The 25,808-nt window shown below is 43.2% G+C and overlaps 1 protein-coding gene across 2 annotated transcripts in view; it reads left to right on the top strand.

The window, feature by feature from the left end:
* Positions 1–25,808, top strand: part of LDAH (lipid droplet associated hydrolase) — a 339,733-nt gene that overhangs the window by 131,537 nt on the left and 182,388 nt on the right. For both annotated transcript variants that reach the window (XM_075341150.1, XM_075341149.1), the window contains exon 4: positions 13,609–13,775. In XM_075341150.1, the coding sequence (XP_075197265.1) occupies positions 13,609–13,775 (167 nt within the window). The remainder of the gene's footprint in view (positions 1–13,608; positions 13,776–25,808) is intronic.

The following is a 25,808-nucleotide window of genomic DNA, read 5'->3' as shown; positions in this document are numbered from 1 at the left end:
AGGGCATTCTTGTAGAGCTTGTGCAGTGTGCTCAGGCCCCGGGGGGAGAAGGAGGCAGCAGCACACGTGGACGGCCGAGGGAGTGCAAGGGAGGACGCGACCCAGCTGGGGTGGTAAGTTGGCGTCTCTCCAGGGACTCCGGCTCTACACCCCCCAACCATCTGATATTTATAGCTCAGATATATCGTGTGCCAGACAACCTCCTTAGCTAATAGGTTATTTGCTTGTGACACATCCCATTGTAGGGCTTATTTATTTTCTTCCATTTTTCTTTTCATTCTGCAAACCTTTTTTCTTTTCTGAGAAAAAAATTTGGTTCAGTTTGTGGACTTGAGTCCTCATAAGTGAAGCCATGTAATGAACTTGTGTTGTGTGGGATCACCATACAACACCCATTAAAATAAAAATTTAGAAACATGAATGGTACACATATTGACTCTTCTTCAGAAGGAAGAACCAAACATCCATATTCAGAGAGCTTGTATTAATTTCTTGCCTCTTATTAGAAAAGCTCAATGAGATCCCATTGATGCAGTTTCTGGGGATATTGGTTTGCCATTTTATGGAGACTTAAGTTCACCATACACACTAGATAAAAGTTGTCCAATCCCGCTAATTTCGGCAGGACTAAACACAACTTTCACCAGAGAGAGTGTGGGACGACACACCTCATAAACCAACACAGAATAAACTATAGGTAGCATGGGTAGAAGTACTCTAACAGTATAAATAGGAGGGGAGCAGATGTGATAGGTCTCCCCATATCATATGCTTAAAGGAGCAAGCAGACTAGAAGAGAGTACCTCTTTCTAGCCTGCCTATGAATCAGCACACAGCAGGTCGACACTCGAGTCTGCCTGTGTTAATCCCAGACACCAGAGAAACCATTGAACAGAGTGTGACAATCTGCAATCTGAACAGAGTCCAATGCCGCCATGACAGTTTGCAAACTTAGTGCAAAACTCTGTGTTACACCTGAACTGTAACGTTTGGGGTTCGTACCGAACACGGATTTTTTAAAAATCCCCAACATCCCATCCCAATATGTATAAGGTATAATGCTTGTCTGTCTTTGTCTGTCTCTCTGTATTTTTCTGTCTCGCTGTCTGCCTGTCTCTGTCTTTTTCTGTCTCTGTCTGCCTGTCTGTCTGTCTCTCTGTCTGCCTCTCTCTGTCTCTTTTTCTGTCTGTCTCTGTCCCTCTGTCTCTACCGATATCATATTAAATCACACATAAGCTTCTTATACTAAGAATGTCATGTTGCCTATAGCAACCAATCACAGCTCCTATTAGTGACCTGTAGCCTCCAGCTCTATTGACTTTAATGAAGCAGATTTTTTGGCGAATAACTGTAAAGCGTGGGGTTAAATTTTCCCCTCAAAACATAGTCTATGACATTCCCTAAATCAAATGAGGTGGCTGGGCAAAATTTTGTGATTGCAAATGCGACGGTGCAGATTCCTTTAGTGGACATACACACACACACATACACTCAGCTTTATATAATATACTAGCTGTAGTACCCGGGCGTTGCCCACTGTCTCTCTCCCAGTCTCTGTCTGTATGTCTGTCTGTCTCTCTGTCTTTGTCTTTCCTTGTTTGTCTGTGTCTATGTCTCTGTCTGTCTGTTTCTATCTCTCTGTCTGTCTCTGTATCAGTCTGTCTGTCTCTATCTCTGTGTCTGTCTATCTCTCTCTTTCCTCGTGTGTATCTTTCCCCGTCTGCCTTTTTCCCTTTCTGTCTCTTTCGCCGTCTATCTCAATCTCCCTGTTTCTTTCCCAGGTCTGTCTCTTTCCCCTTCTGTCTCCCCGTCTCTTTTCCTTTCTCTTTCCCTGTCTGTTTTGTCTATCTCTTTGTCTGGGTCTTTTGCTGTCTGTCTCTTTCCCTTTCTGTCTCTTTCCCTGTCTGTCTCAATCTCCCTGTTTCTTTCCCAGGTCTGTCTCTTTCCCCTTCTGTCTCCCCGTCTCTTTTCCTTTCTCTTTCCCTGTCTGTTTTGTCTATCTCTTTGTCTGGGTCTTTTGCTGTCTGTCTCTTTCCCTGTCCTGTCTCTTTGACTGTCTGTCTCTTTCCAGGTCAGTCTCTTTCCCCATCTGTCTCTTTCTCCGTCTGTCTCTTTTACCGTCTGTCTCTGTCTGTCTCTTTCTCACCGTCTGTCTCTTTCCCTGTTTCTCCCTCTGTCTGTCTCTCTTTATCCGTCTCCCCACTGTCATCATATTACCTCACACATAAGCTTCTTATACTGTGTCTGTCCTTTGTTCGTATAGCAACCAATCACAGCTGCTATTAATAACCAATAGTTCCAGGCTCCATTCACTTTAATGTAGGCAGGTTTTTTGGAGAGTAACTGTAAAGCGCGGGGTTACATTTTCCTGTAAAACAAAGTCTACAACGTTCCCTGGGTCACATGGAGTGCCTGTGCAAAAATTTGTGATTGTAAATGTGACAGTGAGGACTCCTTTAGCAGACACACACACACACACACACACACATACACATACATACACACATTCAACTTTATATATTATATATATATATATATATATATATATATATATATATATATAATTTTTTTTTATATTGAATCGATAGTATAATGAGGCCCCTTTGGCTCTCCTGCATGTGTTTTGTACCTGTACTTAGTGCCCACATCAATATGACACCACATTACAGAGGTTATCTTCTTATTAAGACATCAGGTGGCAAAATCCACATTTTTTTTCTATTTATTCTGAATTACAGCTCAGCCACTGTATGACTGTGTGCATGAGACGTGAAATCCTCTCTCCTTGTCGTTCATGTGCCAGTGTTGTCCATCTGCTGGGAGGTTCTTGGCTGAAGAAGTGTATTCTGCTTTAATACAAGGCTCCCCATCCCTGGTTCATGTCCTTCACATGCAATCATCTCGTCTCCATTGCGTGCGTTGTCCTCCGCTCTGCGGCTGCCTCATACGTCTCTTCTGTTTGTCCTACAGTTTTATTTACAAACTCCGAATGCCTTCATGCCAAGTGATGCAACCGGTGTGCACATGTGTTTAATATTCCCAGCGTTGCCCCTGCACAACTGGTCCTAATTTACATCCCCAACCGGGATGAGGCTTCTCTTTATTAAAAGGACAAAAGAGAGAACATATTTTTAGGTTCTTTCATAGGGAAGACTCATAAAACCACGTCAGTGTAAATACAGAGGGATATTATAATGACAATTGAAAAAATGGAACTAGAGGATTCGGAATTACTTGAATTTTCTTATAAATCAGGGTTTTCCCACCAAGAATGTACAGTAGGGTCCTTCATTTTTACTGATTCCTTTGGGTTATTTTCTTAATTAGTTTTCGCCCCATTTAGTTCGGTTGGAGGCACGGTGCAGCAATTTATAAGTGGATGAGGGTGAATGTAGCGGAACAATCCTTTACCGGAAACAAAGAATTCAGATTTTCAAGTACATACCAGTCTCTGCTTGTGCGAAAATCCGTATCGATCTAAACTAATAAAATATTCTCATGGGGAACATCATAAAAAAAAAATGCCACAAGTGTTTTAGGGCTCACTCAGACGCCTATGGCTTTTCTCACAAAAAACTGTGAGTTGTGACGCTGGAGAGTAATAAGTCGTGAGGTTGGGTAGTCAAATGTTGTAGGGTCAGATATCAGGAGAGCACGTCAAGGATTAAAGGGAACCTGTCACAAGATTTGGTGACTATAAGCTGTGGCCACCACCAGTGGGCTCTTATGTACAGCATTCTAACATACTGTATATAGGAGCCCAGGCCTCTGTGTAGAACATAAAAATCACTTTATAATACTCACCTAAGGGGCAGTGCAGACTGGTCGGATAGGTGTCTCCATTCTCCGGTACCAGCGCGTCCTCTTTTGGCCATCTTTGGCCTCCTTCTTCTGAAGCCTTGGTGCATGACGCGTACTACGTCATCCACACTAGCCGGCATTGAGGTCCTGCACAGGCGTACTTTGATCTGCCCTGAGATCCATGTTAGAATGCTGTATATAAGAGCCCACTGGTGGTTCCTGCAGCTTATAGTCGCCAAATCTGGTGACAGGTTCCCTTTAAAGGGATAAACAGGCTTAAGCGGGATTTACACGCAACGCATTACTAACGAGATGTCGTTGGGGTCACGGAATTTGTGACGTACATTCGGCCTCATTATCGACGTCGCTGCTTGGGAAACGCAGGAACGACCGTTAACGATCAAAATTACTTACCTAATCGTTGATCGTTGACACGTCGTTCCTTTCCCGAATATCGTTGCTGTGGCAGGACGCAGATTGTTCGTCGTTCCTGCGGCAGCACACATCCCTACGTGTGACACCGCAGGAACGAGAAACATCACCGTACCTGCGGCCACCCGCAATGAGGAAGGAAGGAGGTGGGCGGGATGTTCGGCCCGCTCTTCTCCGCCCCTCCGCTTCTATTGGCAGCCGCTTAGTGACGCCGCTGTGACGCCGAATGAATCACCCTTTTAGAAAGGAGTCGGTTCGCCGGCCACAGCGACATCGCTAGGCAGGTAAGTATGTGTGACGGGTCCGATGTCGCTGTGTGTAAAGCCTGCTTTAGTCCGGTGACAGTCCGGAGTCAGAATACCAGGAGGATAGCAGATCAGATCAGATCAAAGGGACAAGGCAAACAGAAGGTCAGATGAGGTCCAAGGTCTGGCAGCAGTAGATCAGAACATAGAGTGCAGATCAACTAAGCCAACAAGCACCACTGAGCAGAATGCCACAACTGCCAGTGTTCTGGGTTTAACTGCCAAGCTAAGTAGCTGGGCAATCACAGGGAACACTTGAATAAACCACCCAGCACCCTTCAGTATCAGATTGGACAACTGAGCTGTCACTCACCAAACTGACAGTTTAGCACGCCCTGATTCCATAGTATCCATAGTACAACAAATAGTCACTCATTGCATCTGAGACGCACTGTGTGGAGGAATTGTAATACTAGTTTCATCAGTGTAATGAATCAGAGCTTGGACAGTGTCAGTTTTAATCAGTTTTTCTCATTTGAAAAAAAAATTGTTGGAGGCTTCTTGTGGCATCCAGGTGCTGCTCAATTTTTTTGCAGACCCATAGATTGCATTGGTGACTTTAGTCCATGGCTCGGATCAAAAATAAACATGTATTTGTGACCTTGGTCCACAAAAATTACACGGGCATATGAACAGCTCATAGAGTATAATGAGCACGAGTTCTGTCTGGGAAAAATACTTATAGACCTCAAAAAAGTAACATCTAGATGAGCCCTTAGGGGTACTTTGCACACTACGACATCGCAGCTGCGATGTCGGTGGGGTCAAATCGAAAGTGACGCACATCCGGCGTCGCTGTCGAGATCGTAGTGTGTAAAGCATTTTTTATACGATTAACGAGCAAAAAAGTGTTGTAATCGTATCATTAGTGTAGCGTCGGAAAATTCCCATGATTTGGGAAAGACCGATGTTACGATGTTGTTCTTCGTTCCTGCGGCAGCACACATCGCTGTGTGTGAAGCCGCAGGAGCCGAGGAACATCTCCTTACCTGCGGCTCACGTCGGCTATGCGGAAGGATGGAGGTGGGTGGGATGTTTACGTCCCGCTCATCTCCGCTCCCTTGCTTCTATCGGCCGCCTGCCGTGCGACGTCGCTGTGACGCCACATGACCCGCCCCCTTAGTAAGGAGGCGGTTTGCCGGCCAGAGCGACGTCGCAGGACAGATAAGTGCATGTGAAGCTGCCGTAGCGATAATGTTCGCTACGGCAGCTATCAGAAGATATCGCATGTGCGACGGGGGCGGGGACTATCGCGCTCGGCATCGCTACCATCGGCTTGCGATGTCGTAGTATGCAAAGTACCCCTTAGACTATGTTCACATTTAGCAGTTTTTCAGTTTATTTTTTCTGGGGTTTTTTAAATGCAAATTAAAAGTTTATCTGTACAGTACGTCAACAGCTATGTCAATTCAGAAATCTCAAGCACACGCATGGATTGAAAACGGCAGCATTTTTAAAATCTGCAGCATGACAATTCTTTTAGCGTATTTGTAGCATTTTTACCATATTTGTTCACCCACAGAAAGCAATAAGAAAGTGTAATACCTCAAAAAAAAGATGCAACCGTGTTCTTGGGGGACAAAACTAACTTGTAATCCACACCCAAAAAATGTTGAAAAAAGGCTACAAAGATGCTGCAAAGACATTTTGCACGCAGCACTTTTGCAGCCAAGAGAGTAGGTTTTTACTGGAAAAAATGCAGCAAAATTGCTGCATGTGAACATAGCTTTACTGTGATTTAACCTCCCCCCTAAAACATGGAATAAAAAAATAAGTATTAAAGACCAATGTGGTAAAAATAAACGCCACAGACCAACCTGAAAAAAATAGCTTCTTCAGTGGAAAAACTGGGTTCTCAGATATGACAACACAAACCATTTTTTATTTTTTTATAAATAGTTGTAGTAAAAAAAACCTATATAAGTTCGGTATCATTACAGGACTAAAGGCCGCTTTACACGCTACGACATTGTTCAAGCGATCTCGTTGGGGTCACGGAATTTGTGACGCACATCTGGCCGCTTTAGCGATGTTGTTGCGTGTGACACCTATGAGCGATTTTGCATCGTCGCAAAAACGTGCAAAATCGCTAATCGGTGAAATGCCCCCCTATTCTCAATTATCGTTGCTGCTGCGTGTACGATGTAGTTCGTCGTTCTTGCGGCAGCACACATCGCTATGTGTGACACCGCAGGAACGAGGAACCTCACCTTACCTTCGGCCGCCCGCAATGCGGAAGGAAGGAGGTGGGCGGGATGTTACGTCCCGCTCATCTCTGCCCCTCCGCCCCTCCGCTTCTATTGGGCGGCCGCTTAGTGACGTCGCTATGACGCCGAACGAACCGCCCCCTTAGAAAGGAGGCGGTTCGCCGGTCACAGCAACGTCACTAGGCAGGTAAGTAATGTGACGGGTCCGAGCGATATTGTGTGCCATGAGCAGTGATTTGCCCGTGTCGCACAAGCGATGGGGGCGGGTACGCACGCTAGCGATATCGGTAACGATATCGCAGCGTATAAAGCGTCCTTTAAGCGGGCTTTACATGCTTCGATCTCGCTAGCGAGATCGCAAGCGATTGTACCCACCCCCGTCAGTTGTGCGACACTGACAAATCGCTGCCTGTCGCGCACAACCTCGCTTACCCCCGTCACACGGACTTACATGTCCTGCGACGTCGCTCTGGCCGACGAACCGCCTCCATTCTAAGGGGGCGGGTCATGCGGCGTCACAGCGACGTCACACGGCAGCCGTCCAATAGAAGCGGAGGGGCGGAGATGAGCGGGACGTAAACATCCCGCCCACCCCCTTCCTTCCGCATTGCCGGTGGAGGCAGGTAAGGAGATGTTCCTCGCTCCTGCGGTATCACACACAGCGATGTGTGCTGCCGCAGGAACAAGGAACAACATCGCTAATTAGAAGAAAACGATTTTTTGTTTTAGGACGACCTCTCCACGGCAAACGATTTTTGCCGCTTTTGCGATTGTTTTAGGTCGCACATAAGTGTCACACACTGCGATATCGTTAATGAAGCCGGATGTGCGTCACAAACAATGTGACCCCGACGATAATTCATTAATGATATCGTAGCGTGTAATGCCCGCTTAAGTGTTTTGTACCTCCTAGTCCAACCACTCCCCCGACACTGATTAGCAGCTTTCCGCAGCCAATCAGTAGTGTGGGCGGGGCTATGCACAGCTCAGCATTCCCAGCTCTGCTAGACCCACTGCAGAGAAAACTATGACTCCATCACAACTCCTGAACCTAATAAACTATGCGATTCAAGTGGTCTCAACCCCTATGTCATGCTGCCGTCCAATTACAAAGCAAAAACCTACAGACAGAATCCTTTTAAATGGAAGAAAGAAAATATAAAACAAAAACAGAAAGAGATGATAAAATGAAAAACAAAAAAATATCAAAAATTAAAAAAAAGCATAAAATAAAACAAAAATAAGCTCAAGAGTAAAAAATGATTGATCAATGTTGATCAACTATTATTATTTATTATTATAGCGGCATTTATTCCATGGCGCTTTACATGTGAAAGGAGCATATGTAATAGGGATAAGTACAATAATCAAAAACAATGCAAGGCACAGACAGGTACAGGAGGAGAGAGGACCCTGCCCGTGAGGGCTCACAATCTACAAGGGATAGATGAGGATACAGTAGGTTAGAGTAGAGCTGATTGTGCATCGCTATATCAGACGGAGGGTTACGGCAGGTCGTATGCTTGTCGGAAGAGGTGGGTCTTCAGGTTCCTTTTGAAGCTTTCCACGGTAAGTGAGAGTCTGATATGTTGGGGTAGAGCATTCCAGGTTATGGGGGAGACACGCGAGAATTCTTGGATGTGCTGGTGGGAAGAGAAGATGAGAGGGGAGTAGAGAAGGAGATCTTGTGAGGATCGAAGGTTACGTGTAGGTAAGTACGGGAGACTAGGTCACAGATGTAAGGAGGAGACAGGTTGTGGATGGCTTTGTAGGTCATGGTTAGGGTTTTGAACTGGAGTCATTGGGCAATGGGAAGCCAGTGAAGGGCTTGGCAGAGAGGAGAGGTCGGAGAGTAGCGGGGGGACAGGTGGATTAGTCGGGTAGCATAGTTTAGAATAGATTGTAGGGGTGCGAGTCTGTTAGAAAGGAGGCCACAGAGCAGGAGGTTGCAATAGTCCAGGCGGGAGATAATAAGAGCATGTACTAGAGTTTTTGCAGCTTCTTGGGAAAGGAATGTATGGATCCGGGAAATATTTTTGAGTTGGAGGTGGCAGGAGGTGAAGAGGGCTTGGATGTGGGGCTTGAAGGAGAGAACAGAGTCTAGAGTTACTCCCAGGCAGCCAACTATGTTATTTTGCACCCAGATGCCTTTTTGGTACCAGGCAGATACATTTAATGAAGTCCCATCGTCTGCAGGAAAGGCGCAGACATTAATATCAGCAGCAGTTTATTGTGTTTATTATTTTCCGCATGCTGAAAATAGAATCGTTATTAATAATGTCTTGGTCTAAGGGAATTTTCGAGGTTTTGGATCATAGTAGAAGCTTCCTTGTTTTATAATCCCGACAAGAAGACCCCTTTGGCTAAACAGCCTCTTATCTCATTTATTTGTGTCTGCATGTGTTTCATTTTCAGTTCCAAACTTTGTTCAAAAGGAGCGTTTCTCCGAGCGCTGCCAGGAGTGGAGGGAGGAACTGCACTGGGACGACGTTTTATTTCATTCTCGTTCTATCTCATATTTGAGTTGTTACATTTTCGGCACTGTTACCCGCGACTCGTGAAAGGCCGGGAGATTTATGAAGTATCATACGCCGGGAATAGAGAGGTTGCTTTAGGTAATTTAAAACACGTTAACAGTAGACATAAAATAAAATAACACACTCGGTGTTAAACATATGAGTTATGTTTACATTCAGTATTCTTCCATTTTTATAAAGTGATGTGGAGATGTTGCGCAGATGGATAAACAGAGCGAGCGAAAATATATTATCTGTCATTGAGATACTCAAAGCCTTGGCCATGCCTATGTTAGCTTATACTCTGGGTGATGCATTCATTGTGCTTAAGTAACCCTTTTGTCGTACAGGCATAAAAAAAAAATCCTGCAAAGTGCTCAGTCACGCAAAAATACCCTCGGCTTCACCTTTGATGGTTTGGATAACCCGCTTCTAATTGCATGGCTGCCATCATGACGGTCTGTCACCAGCAGGTGTGATGCTAGACACTACTTACGGGTAGTACAAATGGTAGAGTAGTCAGGAAAGCCAGGGTCTGGTAACTGGAGGACACGTATGTACATAGAGGCGTAGTCAGGTCACGATCCGAGGGTCTGAATTCCGGGAAGGCATGTAATGGATTCAGGGAGAAAACTGAGACGTGGTCAGGTAACGGTCTGAGGTCAAAAGCCAGGAGATCACGGCAATCAAAAAAGGTCCATGGAGCCTCTGTTAGGGGTACTTTGCACGCTGCGACATTTCAAGCCGATGCTGCGATGTCGAGCGCGATAGTCCCCGCCCCCGTCGCAGCAGCGATATCTTGTGATTGCTGGCATAGATCCGCCTCCTTCCTAAGGGGGCGGGTCGTGCGGCTTCACAGCGACATCACACGGCAGGCGGCCAATAGCAGCGGAGGGGCGGAGATGAGCAGGATGTAAACATCCCGCCCACCTCCTTCCTTGCGCATTGCAGCTGGGACGCAGGTAGGAGATGTTCCTCGCTCCTGCGGCTTCACACACAGCGATGTGTGCTGCTGCTGGAACGAGAAACAACATCGTACCTGTCGCTGCACCGGCATTATGGAAATGTCGGACCCTACACCGATGATACAATAACGATGCTTTTGCGCTCGTTAATCGTATCAAAAAGGATTTGCACACTACAATATCGACTGCGACGCCGGATGTGCGTCACTTTCGATTTGACCCCACCGACATCGCACCTGCAATGTTGTAGTGTGCAAAGCCCCCCTTAGGAGTCTCGACACAGAAAATAGCCAGATATCCCTCGGGAAGGACCTAGCCAAGGAGTGGCTCTTTTTAGGAGACCACCATAACCACGCAAATAGCCAATGGGTAAGTTTCAAAATTTTCAAACAATGATAGCAAATTACAGAATAGCAGCTATTTATTATTATTACTAGTAGACTTCAATGGCACCCGTGAATTGATGAGATGGGTCCAATCTAGTATTGTGGTTGAAATTCAACTATAGTTCTGGTTTATGCATATCCCCTAAGTGACAGGAGGGGCTAAACCTACCTTTCAGTGTTGTTTGTCTGTGGTCATTTGACCAATTTTAGTGGAATTATTAAAGGTTATTTTTTAATAGAACTTTTTTTTTTTTGTGCACAAAGAGAGCTGCTATTCTGTAATTTGCTATCATTGTTTGACCACCATAACCACCATATTAAGTGACCCTTTTAGTCAATATCAAACTCTTTGACGAGTTTAAAGATATGACAAGGGAAATAGCAAGGCCAGGTATCCATCCACAGACAGCTGTTTCGGGGTCTTGCCCCTCATCAGTGTGGAGTGGGATTCTGGCTAGGTGGGAACAATACTGATCTCGGGTAGACCAGCCAGAGAAAACACTGCCGGCAGCCAACAAAGGGGCTCAGCACCATGAAATCCTAGGTGCATTGCCCTCTGGGAAGTATGCAAATCAAAAAAGGTCCGTGGAGCCTCTGCTAGGAGTCTCGACACAGAAAATAGCCAGATATCCCTCGGGAACAACCGTGAATAAGACTCTATGACAATTTAATATGTCGAAACGCGTTGGAAGATGTCTACTACCCTATGCCTTGTATCTGCTTGTATCTGCTGAATGCATGCAAAGAATTTTAAAAGTAAGGAATAAAGTTTTTTGAATTTTAACCTTCCTGTGATCAGCTGGATAATTAGCTTTCTACAACAACCAGGGTTGTTAGATTTTATTGGCCAATGATAGCACTAGAAGAATAATTGTGAAAGAAAATCCAAAATTGTCTGGAATGGGTTTGGGGGTCATCAGCCTGTTTTCATCTAAAGTGTTGAAGGGGCCTTTACGCACATTTTTCTTTTATTTTGGTAATAGTCGTTGGATGCGATATAGCACCAAGTGGATGTATAAAAGAAGAACCAACCAATTATATCTCCTTGGGTCCGTAACATTTTGTGAGCCTCTACGGCACCAAGACAAGACAGGACGTCCATTTCATAGTGTTCTTTGCCTGATTGTTTACTCGGTGCCAGGAACTCCGCAGTGGGGCGACGCTCGACTCTAGCCTCTAACTCGGGCTTTGATTTTCTTTAATTGTGCCAGAAGAGCTGATAGTACATGAATTAGCTGCAGGCGGTGGAAATCCTGGCATGCAATATGCTTTCATACGTATCCAAATCCCACTTCATAAGTTGTGTCTGGAGTGAAGCGTTCTACTCTGCACCTAGTCATTTATACTCATCTGCTTTAAAGCAGCCAGAAAATCTGATAGAATGTAAGTCAGGAATATCAGCTAATAACTATTGTTCTTTCCTTTTATGTTTTTTTTGGTGGATATTTTTATTATATTTTTTTTAACCTGGCAAAGTATTTATCACTTGTTAAAGGCTATGAACACTTTTCATAACCATTTTATTGCAACGCATCTGAAATGAAAAGTATGAATACTGAAGCGGCGGGCTCGTGTTCTCATTGCTGCTTTTTTTCCTAAGTGGTCCACCCCCCCGATTTGTATGCATTTGATCGCTGCAGCCAATTACTGGCCACAGCAGTGACTAACAGTGGATTTCAGAACCACCAGGATCTTTGAGCGTACAGGGCGCCCAAAAGGTCCCTTTGACCCGTATGAGAAGACCAGAATTATTGAAAATCTTTGAGTTGAGGGCTACATTGGATCCACTAGGTTCAAGTTTTTCCAATGGTGATCACAAAACTAAAGCTTGAATCATATGTTAAAATATGTGTATATGGAATTGAGATGATGATCGGATAGTAAAAAACTATATGCATAAATCTGCCCTTGTAAAAACACAATATTTTATTCAAAATGAAATATTAATACCAACTTAATGTGCACAGGACAGGAGGTTGCTGTTCCTCATATGATACTCCCTTCTGTGCACTGCCTGACAGCGGTGTTCGCACCCTAAATGATGATATGGCGCCCCGCTCACCATCAAGTTTCCCTGCCTCTCCCTAGAATCTCTGCCAGAAAAAAGGTGCAAGTGTCTAAGTGAGTGACAACACGAAAAAGCAATATGGCAGGTGGACAGGTGAAGGGACAAGGAGATCTACTTCCTGACGTTTTAGACCATGCCTGGTGGCTCAATGCGTTTCGCTCGTATAAACGGTTCCTCAGGAGGCTGGTACAAGGATGTCATTAGAATAGTACTGTCATCATAGATAGTAACATGGATGGTTTGGTGTAGAATCTCCTTTTAGCACAATGGCTGATGCAGGAGAAGGAGCCCTTTGTTATTAGCGCACAGGATAGGTACGGCGTACATTTCATCCAGGAGTGTGTGACTTCCGGTGAGATGAATAGTGCCCAAACATAATGACTGGGTTCCCAATAAAGTCCATACCTTATTGTAGAAATCCTTTTTGTAGAGATCTGATATGCTAGTTGGGAGAGATTTAACACAGAAGCCATAGGGAAATCACACTGGAAGTGCAGTGGAGTCGTGTCAATGCACTTTGCCAAAAAAGTCTTCAATCAATAATAATGCAATCTATGACACAGTTCGTTGTACACGCCGGTGTTAATGAAAGGTGCTTGGTGCGCTTAGATGCACCAAACTCATTAAAAGGTGCGCTCCACTTAAACCTCAGTGGCCTTCATGCGCCTTTCCTGGAATGCTACTCTTCTGGCGTAAGTTAAACCTTTTTGTTTTTATAAATTCGTTGGGCACTGTGACGCCCTGTTTTACTTATGGCAAAGCTGGCCAGTACTTGCATGAAAACACCAAAAGTCACCAAATTTCTGCAACTCTTCAAAATGTTTTAGTTAAAATTTTTGAAGAATTGGCCCTCAAATCTGTAGTCCGGATTGTTTACGACATCTAAATTTTTCTGCATTCTGTGACTTCTGATCTCTCCTTTTTGCAGAACACGACCAACAGATTGATGATGTCTTCGGCCTCAATGGACAAATTGAACACAAGCTCTGCTTCATAAAACAGAATGTTCCGTCCGACATCTGTCTGGTTCTCATTGGCCATTCCATTGGTTGTTATATCATCTTGGAGATGATGAAAAGATCTCCAGAGATGAAGGTAAGATGTTTTCAACAGAAACGATGGTTTACCACTCTTGGTTGTGACTTTGGGTGACCAAATGATTGATATTTTTATTAATTTCCTTCTCTTTGGGCAAATGAATCTCAACAGTGATCATGAGTTTTATCACTGCACCATAATTTTTGGTTGTCCTCTTTCTCTTTCCTTTTCTTCAACTCTCCCAAAGTGTAGATTCCAATGACCTGGTCTTCTCATTTTCAAAAATAAGCTCCTGCCATGACACTCGGGCTTCAAAGTTGGCCTATAGGCTAAAGCTGGTTGAACCTAACAATAAAGGGCAAGAATAGCTATGGAGTATGAGCCCTGCCTGACTCTTCCCCAACCCCAGTGGGAGAGATGGATCCAGAAATCTTAATTTGGGAAATCTTAAAAACATTAAATCAATTAGGAGCATACAATTTCTCGTTCCTCGACAAACATGTTTTTACTTGGACAGTGATTGCCAACTCTTACTCAACTTTACTACTTCTACTATCGTGTTTTTCCAAAAATAAGACAGGGTCTTAAATTATTTTTGTTTCCCAAAAATGGCTAGGGCTTATTTTTGGGAGAGGGCTTATTTTTGGAAAAACAGGGTAATAATATTAATTGTTTCTATAGCGCCTACATATTCTGCAGCACTTTACAATTAGTATACATATACAAACAATACCTGACATTACAGAGTAATGCATAATTCTTCAATTTAACCAAAGTGTGGGGGCTCTGCTAACAATATGAAAATACAGGGGTAACATACAAAGTAAACAGTTACTGGTATTGTATGGTCAGGCCATCTTTTATAACCGGTCACCAAATATTAAGTGCTGCTAAGTGTTGGGGATACTATTGAAAGCAGGGTCCTGGATCTTCAGAAAAACTTAGAAAGGGGTAAATAGAGAAAAATAAAATTTATAAATATGGTAATGCTGCCGTAAACAGTATGTCTAAAAATGATCTCTTAAAGCTGTGGGCTTTGGGAATTTGCTTAATTTTCTGAGGGTGGCACATTCCAGATATCTGATGCAGCACAAGAAAAGTCTTGGTGATTTGATTGGGAAGATTAGATTAATGAGCATTTTAAGGGAGCTTTACACGCTGCGACATCGCTAGTGATTGCTAGCGATGTCGCGAGCGATAGCACCTGCCCCCGTCGTTCGTGCGACATGTGGTGATTGCTGCTGTAGCGAACAATATCGCTACGGCAGCGTCACACGCAGATATCTGTTCAGCGACGTCGCTGTGACCGCCAAACAATCCCTCCTTCAAGGGGGAGGTGCGTTCGGCGTCACAGCTGCGTCACTAAACGGCCGCCCAATAGAAGAGGAGGGTAGGAGATGAGTGGCCAGAACATGCCACCCACCTCCTTCCTTCCTCCTTTCCGGTGGACACAGGTAGGATGATGTTCGTCGTTCCTGCGTTGTCATACACAGCGATGTGTGGTGCCGCAGAAAAGACGAACAACCTGCGACCTCAACAATCAACGATTTTTTGAAAATGAACGACGTGTCAACGATCAACGATTTTTTACGTTTTTGCGATTGTTGATCGTCGTTCCTAGCTGTCACATGCTGCGATGTCGCTAACGATGCCGGATGTGCGTCACTAACGACGTGACCCCGACGATATATCGTTAGCGATGTCGCAGCGTGTAAAGCACCCTTTAGTCTTAGATGAATTTAATGATACATGTTAAGTAGACTTTACTTAATGTACAGTAATAGTTTCACATTAAAAAAAAAAAACAAAAAAACACTTTTTTCCTTTGTTGATGTATGGTCGACTTTATCTTGTTACTCTGGGTTTAAATAGTCAGGAAAATCTAACAATGAAAAGCATGTCATAAAATTAGTGTAATGTTAAATATTTATCTTAAAGTTAAAGCGAGTGCCCTGACGGTAAAAAAAAAAGTTATTTTGCTATTCAGAGGATAGGTGATAATTTACTGATTGGTGGAGGGCTGACCAGTTGTGCTGGCACCGCTCAACAAAACAAGGAATTTTTGCCTCTGATAGGGCCATCTTAGGATCTTGGCACCGTTACAAATTGGAGTAATATATCGGATTTCTAACAAGATCTACATTCATTCTGTATGAGAATATCGAAAAATAGCTGCCCGATAGACAATGAGTGGACCAGCAGTTAAGCATAATTAATCAGTATGAAAGTGCCCACTTCTACTGATCTGTGCAGGTTCCAGTAGTTGGTCCTCCACTGAAAACAACGTTTGGAACATTTTGAAACATTTTGAGCAATACCTGTTGTCTCATGTTACAATTAAAATTAAAAAAATGTATTAAAACATATTGTTAGGCTCACCTGGTGAGGGGGATCTTCCAAGCCCAAAGTCTTGGTGGGACACGGGCTACAGGCGTCGGTGCAGCAGGCAGGTGAGGCTCACCTGAAACAGATAGTAGAAGTACTGGAGGACGCAGGCAGACAAGAGACCATGAAACAAGCAACGAAGGTACTGCAAGCCTGCAGGCAGACAGGAGGCCAGGAAACAGCAAAGGTACTGGATTTCTTAGGCAGACAAGAGACCATGAAACAGGTAGCAGAGGTACTGGATTCCTCAGGCAGACAAGAGACCAGGAAACAGGTAGCAGAGGTACTGGATTCCTCAGGCAGACAAAAGACCAGGAAACAGCATAGGTACTGGATTCCTCAGGCAGACAAGAGACCATGAAACAGGTAGAAGAGGTACTGGATTCCTCAGGCAGGCAGGAAACAGGTAACAGAGGTACTGGAAGCCCGCATGCAGGCAGGGGGCCAGGAAACAGGTAGCAGAGGTACTGAATTCCTCAGGCAGAGAGGAGACCAGGAATCAGGTATTAGAGGTACTGGAGGCCACAGGCAGACAGGAGGCCAGGGAACAGGTAGCAGGGGTACTGGATTCCTCAGGCAGAGAGGAGACCATGAAACAGGCATCGGAGGTACCGGAGACCGCAGGCAGACATGAGACCAGGAAGCAGGTAGCAGAGATACTGGACACCGCAGGCAAACAAGAGTCAGGAAGACTAAAAGTCGTAATACCAAAACACAGATGTGTGTCTTGGTGAACCTTATATAGACCACACAGATGATCACTTGGAAGGTCAACGTGGAGCACAACAGAGTTTAGAGGACTTGGGTAAGGGGAGATAAGCACAGATCCGGGACAAATGTGTAACACATTCTATATGTTTCCCGGAATACCACCCCTTCTCTCTTTTCTTCACAATTCTACTTGACTGCAAAGCTCTCATTGCTTTTTAGATGGAAATAAGCTAAATGTTGTATATCCCATAGACTTGAATAGAAAAAGCTCGGAACTCTCTCTCCCATTCTCCTTATCTTCTTTTTTATTGGCCACTGACATTTACACATGGATGATGGACCCCCATTGACCTAATGGAAGATTCCAGAGGCGAGGCCTATCCATATATGGCATACAGACGGGTCATGTTCTTTTGACGGGTAGATAGGCAAATAAGTTTGGGGTCGGAATAACTCTTTAACGCTCTATGTATTTTCTATAGAACGCTTAATTTTGTTGTTAGGCTAGGTTCACATTTCCGTTAAAATGTATCAGTCACAATCCGCGGCTCTGGGAAACAACGCAATCCGTTTAGCGGATGCCGTTGTATCACATAGACTTGTATTAGTGGCGGATTGCGACTGATGCCCTTGCGTTGCATCCGCTGTGACGCGGTCAGTCGTTTTTTGACTGACCGCCGGGCGGGAGCAACGCAGAATGTAACTTTTTTCGGGCTTTCAAAATTAACGCACCGCGCAGGAATCCGTCGCCATCTGTCACGCTTGTAATGTATGTCTATGGTGCTGGATTCCGTCGTAATCCGTCTTACGACGGAATCCAGCGCTGGATTCTGTCATACTCTACTGAGCAGGGCCAGCATGTTTGGCACGCCCACTGGGCTGTCCCAAACACAAACGGATCATGACTGATCCGTCAAAAAACGGACGCACAGCGGATGTAATGGACGTGACGGATCAGTTTTTTCACAGAATTCCTGTGAAAGGATTCCTGTGAAAAACACATCCTTTCCGTCAGTGGACATCTAAAAAACGACTGATCCGTTGCTGACGGATTTAAAGCAACGGAAGTGTGAACCTAGCCTTACAAGTGAATTATGGAAAGAAGTTCATAAATGGTGGGAATTAAATAAAATGTTGCTGTGTTGTGTATGGAGTCTGCTCCGCTCTTGTGTGGTTGAGCACTCAGAAAATGGTTTATTCCATCTTTCCTTCGACAATAGATAATATTTCATCCATCCAGAGTGTTGTGCAACCTCTTTATTATGGCCAATAAAAGTTAACTGCTAACTTGGATAACATATGAAGTGTAATAATCAGAAACGTGTGTTCACGTCGTTCTTATTTTTGCTGGAATATGTGTCGCCCTAAAACGTTCTGGACAAGATGTGTGCGCTTTAGTAGTCGAGCCGGGGGTTCTATGTATCATGTAGAACGGAGCTGACTGGCGGTCCTTGCAGCTCATGTGAGTGACCTAGGAGTCTGCGAACGTCGCGTAACTGCGGTTGAACACTTCATACAGTTTGGAAAAAACTTAATTTTTCTTTTTGTTGTTTATTTTTTTATGCTTTATTTTTTAATTCTTAGATACAGTTTGATATTTCTTTAAGAATACTACTTTTTTTTAATAAGAATGTTCTTAGTTGAATGCTATTTTTTTTTTATCAGAACAAGTTAAAAATGTGCTTGATAATTTATTTTAATATAGTTTTATTTTATTTTCGATCGATTTTTTTGAAAATGAGCGATGTGTCAACGAGCAACGTTAAGGTGAGTATTTTTGCTCGTTCACAGTCGCTCGTAGCTGTCACACGCTACGATATGTCAAACGATGCCGGATGTGCGTCACTAACGACGTGACCCCGACGACATATCGTTAGATATATCGTAGCTTGTAACTTGAATGACACAATGATTCAATGGCCAGCTGCTTGGGTTTTTTCTTTTGTTTTTTCTAGCTTTTTCTGAATGGTCTTACTGGTCTTGCCAGCCCCCGCACACTAGGCATCATTACATAGTTACAATTAATTGAACTCTTTATTTATCTTTTAATCTTGGTGTGTGGTATGAGCCTTTCTTGAACAATATTTGAGATTTTTTTGTGTAGTAGCATTATGGGAAAGTCAAAAGAAATCAGCCAAGATCTCAGGAAGAGAATTGTGGACTTGCACAAATCTAGTTCATCCTTGGGTGCAAATACCAGATACCTGAAGGTGCCTTGTTCGTCTGTACAAATAATTAAATGCAAGTACAAACAAGATACGAATATCCATCCATCATACCGCTCAGGAATGAGGCGGATTCTGTGTACCAGAGATGAATGTGCTTTGGTCAGACATGTGCATATCAACCCAAGAACAAAAGCAAAATACCTTGTGGTGATACTGGCGGAAGCTGGTAAGATTGTGTCTTTATCCACAGTGAAACAAGTACTGTATCAACATGGGCTGAAAGGCCACTCTGCCAGGAAGACGCAATTACTCCACAAGAAACATTAAAAGCCAGATTAATGTTTGCAAATGCACACAGGAACAAAGATCTTAGTTTTTGGAGACATGTCCTAAAACTAAAATTCCACCGTTTGGCCATAATGACCATCGTTATGTTTGGAGGAAAAAAGGCAGAAGCTTTGAAGCTTAAGAAAATTATCCCAACTATGAAACACGGGAGTGGCAGCATCATGTTGTGTGGTTGTTTTGCTGCATGAGCGTCTGGGGCACTTCACAAAACAGATAGCATCATGAGAAAAGAAGAGTATGTGGCAATACTGAAGCAACATCTGAAGACATCAGCCAGGAACTTAAAGCTTGGGCGGAAATGAGTCTTCTAAATAGACAATGACTCGAAGCATACTGCCAAACTGCTTACAAAGTGATTTAAGGATAACATAGTCAAAGTTTTGGAGTGGCCATCACAATACCCTGATCTCAATCCTATTGAAAATTTATGGGCAAAAATGAAAAGGCCGGTGTGAGTAAGGCGACCTACAAACATGGCTCAATTACACCAGTTCTGTCAGGAGGAATGGACCCAAATTCCTTCCAACTATTGTGAGAAGCTTGTGGAAGGAGATCCAAAACATTTCTCCCAAGTCATACAGTTTAAGGGCAATAGTATCAAATTCTAATGAAATATATGTAAATGTTTGACTTTTCAGAAAGTAACACTAATTCCTTAAAACAATCTTGCTCTCTCATTATTCTGGCAATTCTATTTTTTTTTTTTACCTAAGGTTTTTCAAGAGCAATAACTTTTTAAATATTTTTTTAGGTCGAAACATCTGATAAGGGGCTTTTTCTGTTTCAAGTGATATTTCTTAATGGTACTATTTTGAGCACAAATGATGTATGGAAAAACTTTTATTTTTTTATTCCTTTTTTTAGAGAGTGAACAGAAAAGGAATTGATAGTCCATGATTTTTGTGCTTTTTGAGCTTCGTTTTACCGCATTCACCTTGTGGTATAGTTATATTTCGTGGGTTTGAATATTCTTTTGTTTTTTCTACTAAAATGAAAAAATTAAAACTAACTAAAAAGAATAAAAACTAATTTAAAGTTATGTGTGCACGCTGAATTTTTGGAGCATAAATTTTCTGAATCAAAAAACTCACCTCGGGGCAGAAAAATTGCACCATAGAACACATGCGTTTTTGGTGCATTTCTGTGCCATGCATTTTTTTGTGTGAAATCAATTGCTGGAAGGGCTAAAAAACGCAGGGAAATTGTACCAAGAATTGACATGCTGCAGATTTTTTCTGCACCCAAAACTGCAAGAAAAAAATAAGCAGCATGCGCACAGCACTTCAGGATTCTCATTGACTTTGCTGACATAAGTGTAGACATGCAGATTTGGGCCACAAACTGCACCCAAAAAGGAATCTAAAACTGCACTGTGCACACAAGTGAATAATGCCATATTCTGGCAGCCATAAGCTTTTTTTTTTTATTAACCCAGCTCTGTGGGTGCTTAGAGAGCCTATTAGGTGTACAAAGGTAGCACACCTGCAAGCCCTTCTTGTGTGACAGCATTTGGTTAACAATGGAAGTTTCTTAAGTTGGTCTAACCGCTTAGACGTCACAGTTGCTATTGATCGCAGCATCTAAAAGGTTGAACGACCAGTATCTGAGGTCTCTCTAACCCAGGCCAGATACCTTTTACAGTAGAACATCGCTGTAATACACAATGACACCCACTGCCAGATGAGGCCACCTTAGCATCTAGCCGTGGCCAATGACACAAGGGCATACTATGCCTCTCCGTTCATTGATTGCCCTCTCTTGACTTGCCCGTTGCAGTCACTTGCATATTGATCCCCAATGTTATAAAAGTCTACAATGTCCTCAAAGTTCATCTTCCCCAAAGAATATGTTTGTTACTCAGGACACTTAGAGGTTTTCCACTACTAAAACAACCCCTTCTGATTCCACACGTTCTCCCAAGTAAAATAAAAAACTCTATACTTACCTCTCATACAGGCACTGTTCCAGCAGTGCCGTGGTTTGCATTCCCAGGGCCCATGTGTTGTTGTGAAGTCACGCGAACCCTGCATCAAATCAGCTTCGGCTTTTGTCTTCTTGCCTTTGGAACAACAGGAAGTAAGCACTGCGGCTACGCTCACTTCCTGTTTATTGCTCGTTTGGTCCGAAGATGGGGAGAGAGAAGACGGCTCTAATTGGACACGAGGCTCATGTGATGTCACTTGAGCCTCGGGAATGCAAACCCTGGCACCACTGAAAAGGCACCTGTACGGAAGGTGAGTATGTGCTTTATCATTTTACCTTGGAGAAACATGTGGAATCATAAGGGGTTCTCCTACCGGTGGACAACCCCATTAAGGGATCCTACCTCATCACTCCCCTCCTTAGCAATAAGGCATTCAAGTTCTGTCTAGGGATACTTTTCTTTTCCTAAAGGTTGCTGTCCAATACCGACCCGACTTGTATCCTGGCTCTGATAAGCTATAGACCTAGAAGTGTTAGAATATTTAGAAGGACACCATTCTCGAAGAATTGGGTATACTGCATTTGTTCATTGTGGATCTCCGTCACTGGGCAGATTTTTCTCGATCCTGTAAAGTTCGAGGTTAACCTACATTCTTTAGCTGTGGGATAGCCGACAATTGGATTGTATTATACAATATGTAGGAAGAAAAATGGTGATGTGGAACAACATAGGGTTTTTGTTGTCAAAAACAAAAGAGCATTGAAGAACCATCTTCCCGACCCTGAAAAGTCATCATGTCTTTAACACCTTCTACATTACATGAAGTTCATCTCCGTGGGTCACAAACACAACACACGTAGAGCCAAAAATATTGGTGTTTAGCCTCGTTCCCTGTGGAACGCATGATGCATGATGGGCTTGACCTCTACATTGCCTAAAACAATAGATGTATTCTAAATATCCCCTGCCCATGGTGATGATTTTATTAGCAGCCTCTTTATATGTGTAAGTACTGTCATTCAATCATCAGTGACTAACTAGATATCACTTTCATAGCGAGATTTAACACAAAAGTTTCCAGCCCTCCCTGCCCGCCCAACCGGTGTTCTTAATAGGAACATAACTACCCTTTGTATTTGCATTAACCCCTATCAGTCATATTGGGTACTGAAAAGAGCAGATTAAAGGGAACCTGTCACCAGTTTTATGGCCTATAAGCTGCGGCCACCACCAGTGAGTTCTTATATACAGCATTCTAACATGCTGTATATAAGAGCGCAGGCCGCGCTGTAGAACATAAAAACACTTTATAATACTCACCTGAACCGGTCGCTCCGGTGCTTTTTGGCCACAGGGGCGGCGCTTTTCTCCGGGACCAGCGCCTCCTCATTCGGCCATCTTGTTCCTCTGTCTTCTGAAGCCTGTGTGCATGATGTGTCTATGTCATACACACTTGCCGCCACTGAGGTCCTGCGCAGGCGCACTACAATACTTTGATCTGCCCTGAGCAGGACCTCAGTGCCGGCGAGTGTGTATGACGTATATGTATAAATTTATTGGAAATTCTATTATTTTTCTCATCAAGCCCTTTTCTTTTATAGAAGGTTTGCAGATCTTCTCTGTGATGCATCCATCATGTTCACGTTCCATCTACCTTGGTATCGTCATAGGATATTTTTCCTGAGTTCAGCTACCGAAACTATATATATGTCCCTTCTTACTTTTCAACAATTTTACCCTTGCAGAATTTTGTTATTACCTACAGGTGCATCTCAATAATTTAGAATATCATCAAAAAGTTAATTTATTTCAGTAATTCATTACAAAAAGGGAAACACATCTATTATATAGAGTCATTACACACAGAGGGATCTATTCCTATATATTATATACAGTCATTACACACAGAGGGATCTATTCCTATATATTATATAGAGTCATTACACACAGAGGGATCTATTCCTATATATTATATAGAGTCATTACACACAGAGGGATCTATTCCTATATATTATATAGAGTCATTACACACAGAGGGATCTATTCCTATATATTATATAGGGTCATTACACACAGAGGGATCTATTCCTATATATTATATAGAGTCATTACACACAGAGGGATCTATTCCTATATATTATATAAAGTCATTACACACAGAGGGATCTATTCCTATATATTATATAGAGTCATTACACACAGAGGGATCTATTTCTATATAATATATAGAGTCATTACACACAGAGGAATCTTTTCCTATATATTATATAGAGTCATTACACACAGAGGGATTTATTCCTATATATTCTATTGAGTCATTACACACAGAGGGATTTATTCCTATATATTATATTGAGTCATTACACACAGAGGGATCTTTTCCTATATATTATATAGAGTCATTACACATAGAGGGATCTATTCCTATATATTATATAGAGTCATTACACACAGAGGGATCTTTTCCTATATATTATATAGAGTCATTACACAAAGAGGGATTTATTCCTATATATTATATTGAGCCATTACACTCAGAGGGATCTATTCCTATATATTATATTGAGTCATTACACACAGAGGGATCTTTTCCTATATATTATATAGAGTCATTACACACAGATCTATCTATTTCCAGTGTTTATTTCTGTTAGTGTTGATAATTATGGCTTACAGCCAATGAAAACCCAAAAGTCATTATCTCAGAAAAATGTGAATAATTACTACAAAATCCTTGCAAAGGCTTCCTAAGGCTATGTGCGCACTAGTGCGTTTTACCCGCGGATTTACCCGCGGATTTGCCGCGGAAATTTCTTGAGAAATGTCTCCAATCTTTGTGCAGACATTTCCCAGCAAATCCTATGTGAGAAAAATAGCTGTGCGCACGCTGCGGATTTTTCTCAAGAAATTTCCTTGAGAAGAATTTCTTGAGAAAATTTCTTGAGAAAATGAGCATGTCAATTCTTTTCCGCAGGTACCCTGCGGATTTCGGCAGTACAGCCTGCAAAATCCGCAGGGAACAACCTGCAAGAAAATTGCGGCAAATTCGCGGCTAATCCGCAGCAAATCCGCATGCGGATTTACCGCGGATTTGGTGCGGATTTTTTCCGGAGGTCCGGAAATCTTCCACTCCCAGAAGTTTCTCAAGAAATTTTCTTGAGAAACTTCACAGTTCCAGTGCGCACATAGCCTTAGTGGTTAAGATTATCCCTAAGGGTACCATCACACTTTAGCGACGCTCCAGTGATCCCACCAGCGATCTGACCTGGTCAGGATCGCTTGGTTACCCGATATTTATCTTGATTATCAGCGCACACCGCTTAGCGTTGGCTCCCTGCACTCCTAGCCAGAGTACACATCAGGTTAATAAGCAAACCGCTTCGCTTATTTACCCGATGTGTACTCTGGCTACGTGTACAGGGAGCAGGGAGCCGGCACTGGCAGCCTGAGAGCTGCAGACGCTAGTAACCACGGTAAATATCGGGTAACCAAGCAAAGCACTTCGTTTGGTTACCCGATATTTACCTTGGTTACAGCTTACCGCAGGCTGCCAGACGCCGGCTCCTGCTCCGTGCACATTCAGATCGTTGCTCTATCGCTGTCAAACACAGCGATGTGTGCTTTACAGTGGGAGAGCAACATCCAAAAAATGAACCAGGGCTGTGTGTAACGAGCAGTGATCTCACAGCAGGGGCCAGATCGCTGCTCAGTGTCACACACAGCGAGATCGCTAATGAGGTCACTATTGCGTCACAAAAACCGTGACTCAGCAGCGATCTCGCTATGTGAGAAGTACCCCTTAGTCTGGTTCAGTAGGTTACACAATCATGGGGAAGACTGCTGACTTGACAGATGTCCAGAAGGCAGTCACTGACACACTCCACAAGGAGGGAAAGCCACAAAAGGTCATTGCTATAGAAGCTTATTATTCAATAGGATAAGGCACTTCTACCCAAAAATAATTGCTAGGGTGCTCAGGTAAGTTTCCGAACCATATGTAGCAAAATATAAACAAGGCAGTCCTAGATCCAGTGAAAAAATATTTTTTATTTTTTATTAAATACTCAGTGTAGTTAGACGTTGCGGCCCACACATTGCCTTCATCAGTAACTAGCACCTGAGTTGAGGAGGAATAGATTATGGTATGTTGTTGCCGTCAGTGCTAAAGAGAACACTAATAAATGTAACTTGCAATATCTCACTGCTAAAATGTGCAGTTGTGGGCACGCAGGCCAGTAATCAGCTATGGTCTGCAGTTTTTACATTAAATAATTATGCAGTTGTGGTAGAGCAAATGAGTGTTCAGCCTGATACAAGGGACTTGTCACTGCTGCATTATGTGGTTGAAAATAGCGCTATCCAGGGAGCTTCTGTGATAACAGCCGGTGAGTAGCAGTATCCACTGCTGTACAGTTAGGTCCAGAAATATTTGGACAGTGACACAAGTTTTGTTATTTTAGCTGTTTACAAAAACATGTTCAGAAATACAATTCTATATATAATATGGGCTGAAAGTGCACACTCCCAGCTGCAATATGAGAGTTTTCACATCCA

The sequence above is a fragment of the Anomaloglossus baeobatrachus genome, chromosome 3 (genome assembly GCF_048569485.1).
Source record: "Anomaloglossus baeobatrachus isolate aAnoBae1 chromosome 3, aAnoBae1.hap1, whole genome shotgun sequence".
Lineage (NCBI taxonomy): Eukaryota > Metazoa > Chordata > Amphibia > Anura > Aromobatidae > Anomaloglossus > Anomaloglossus baeobatrachus.
This window is presented reverse-complemented; position numbering and strand designations above follow the sequence as displayed.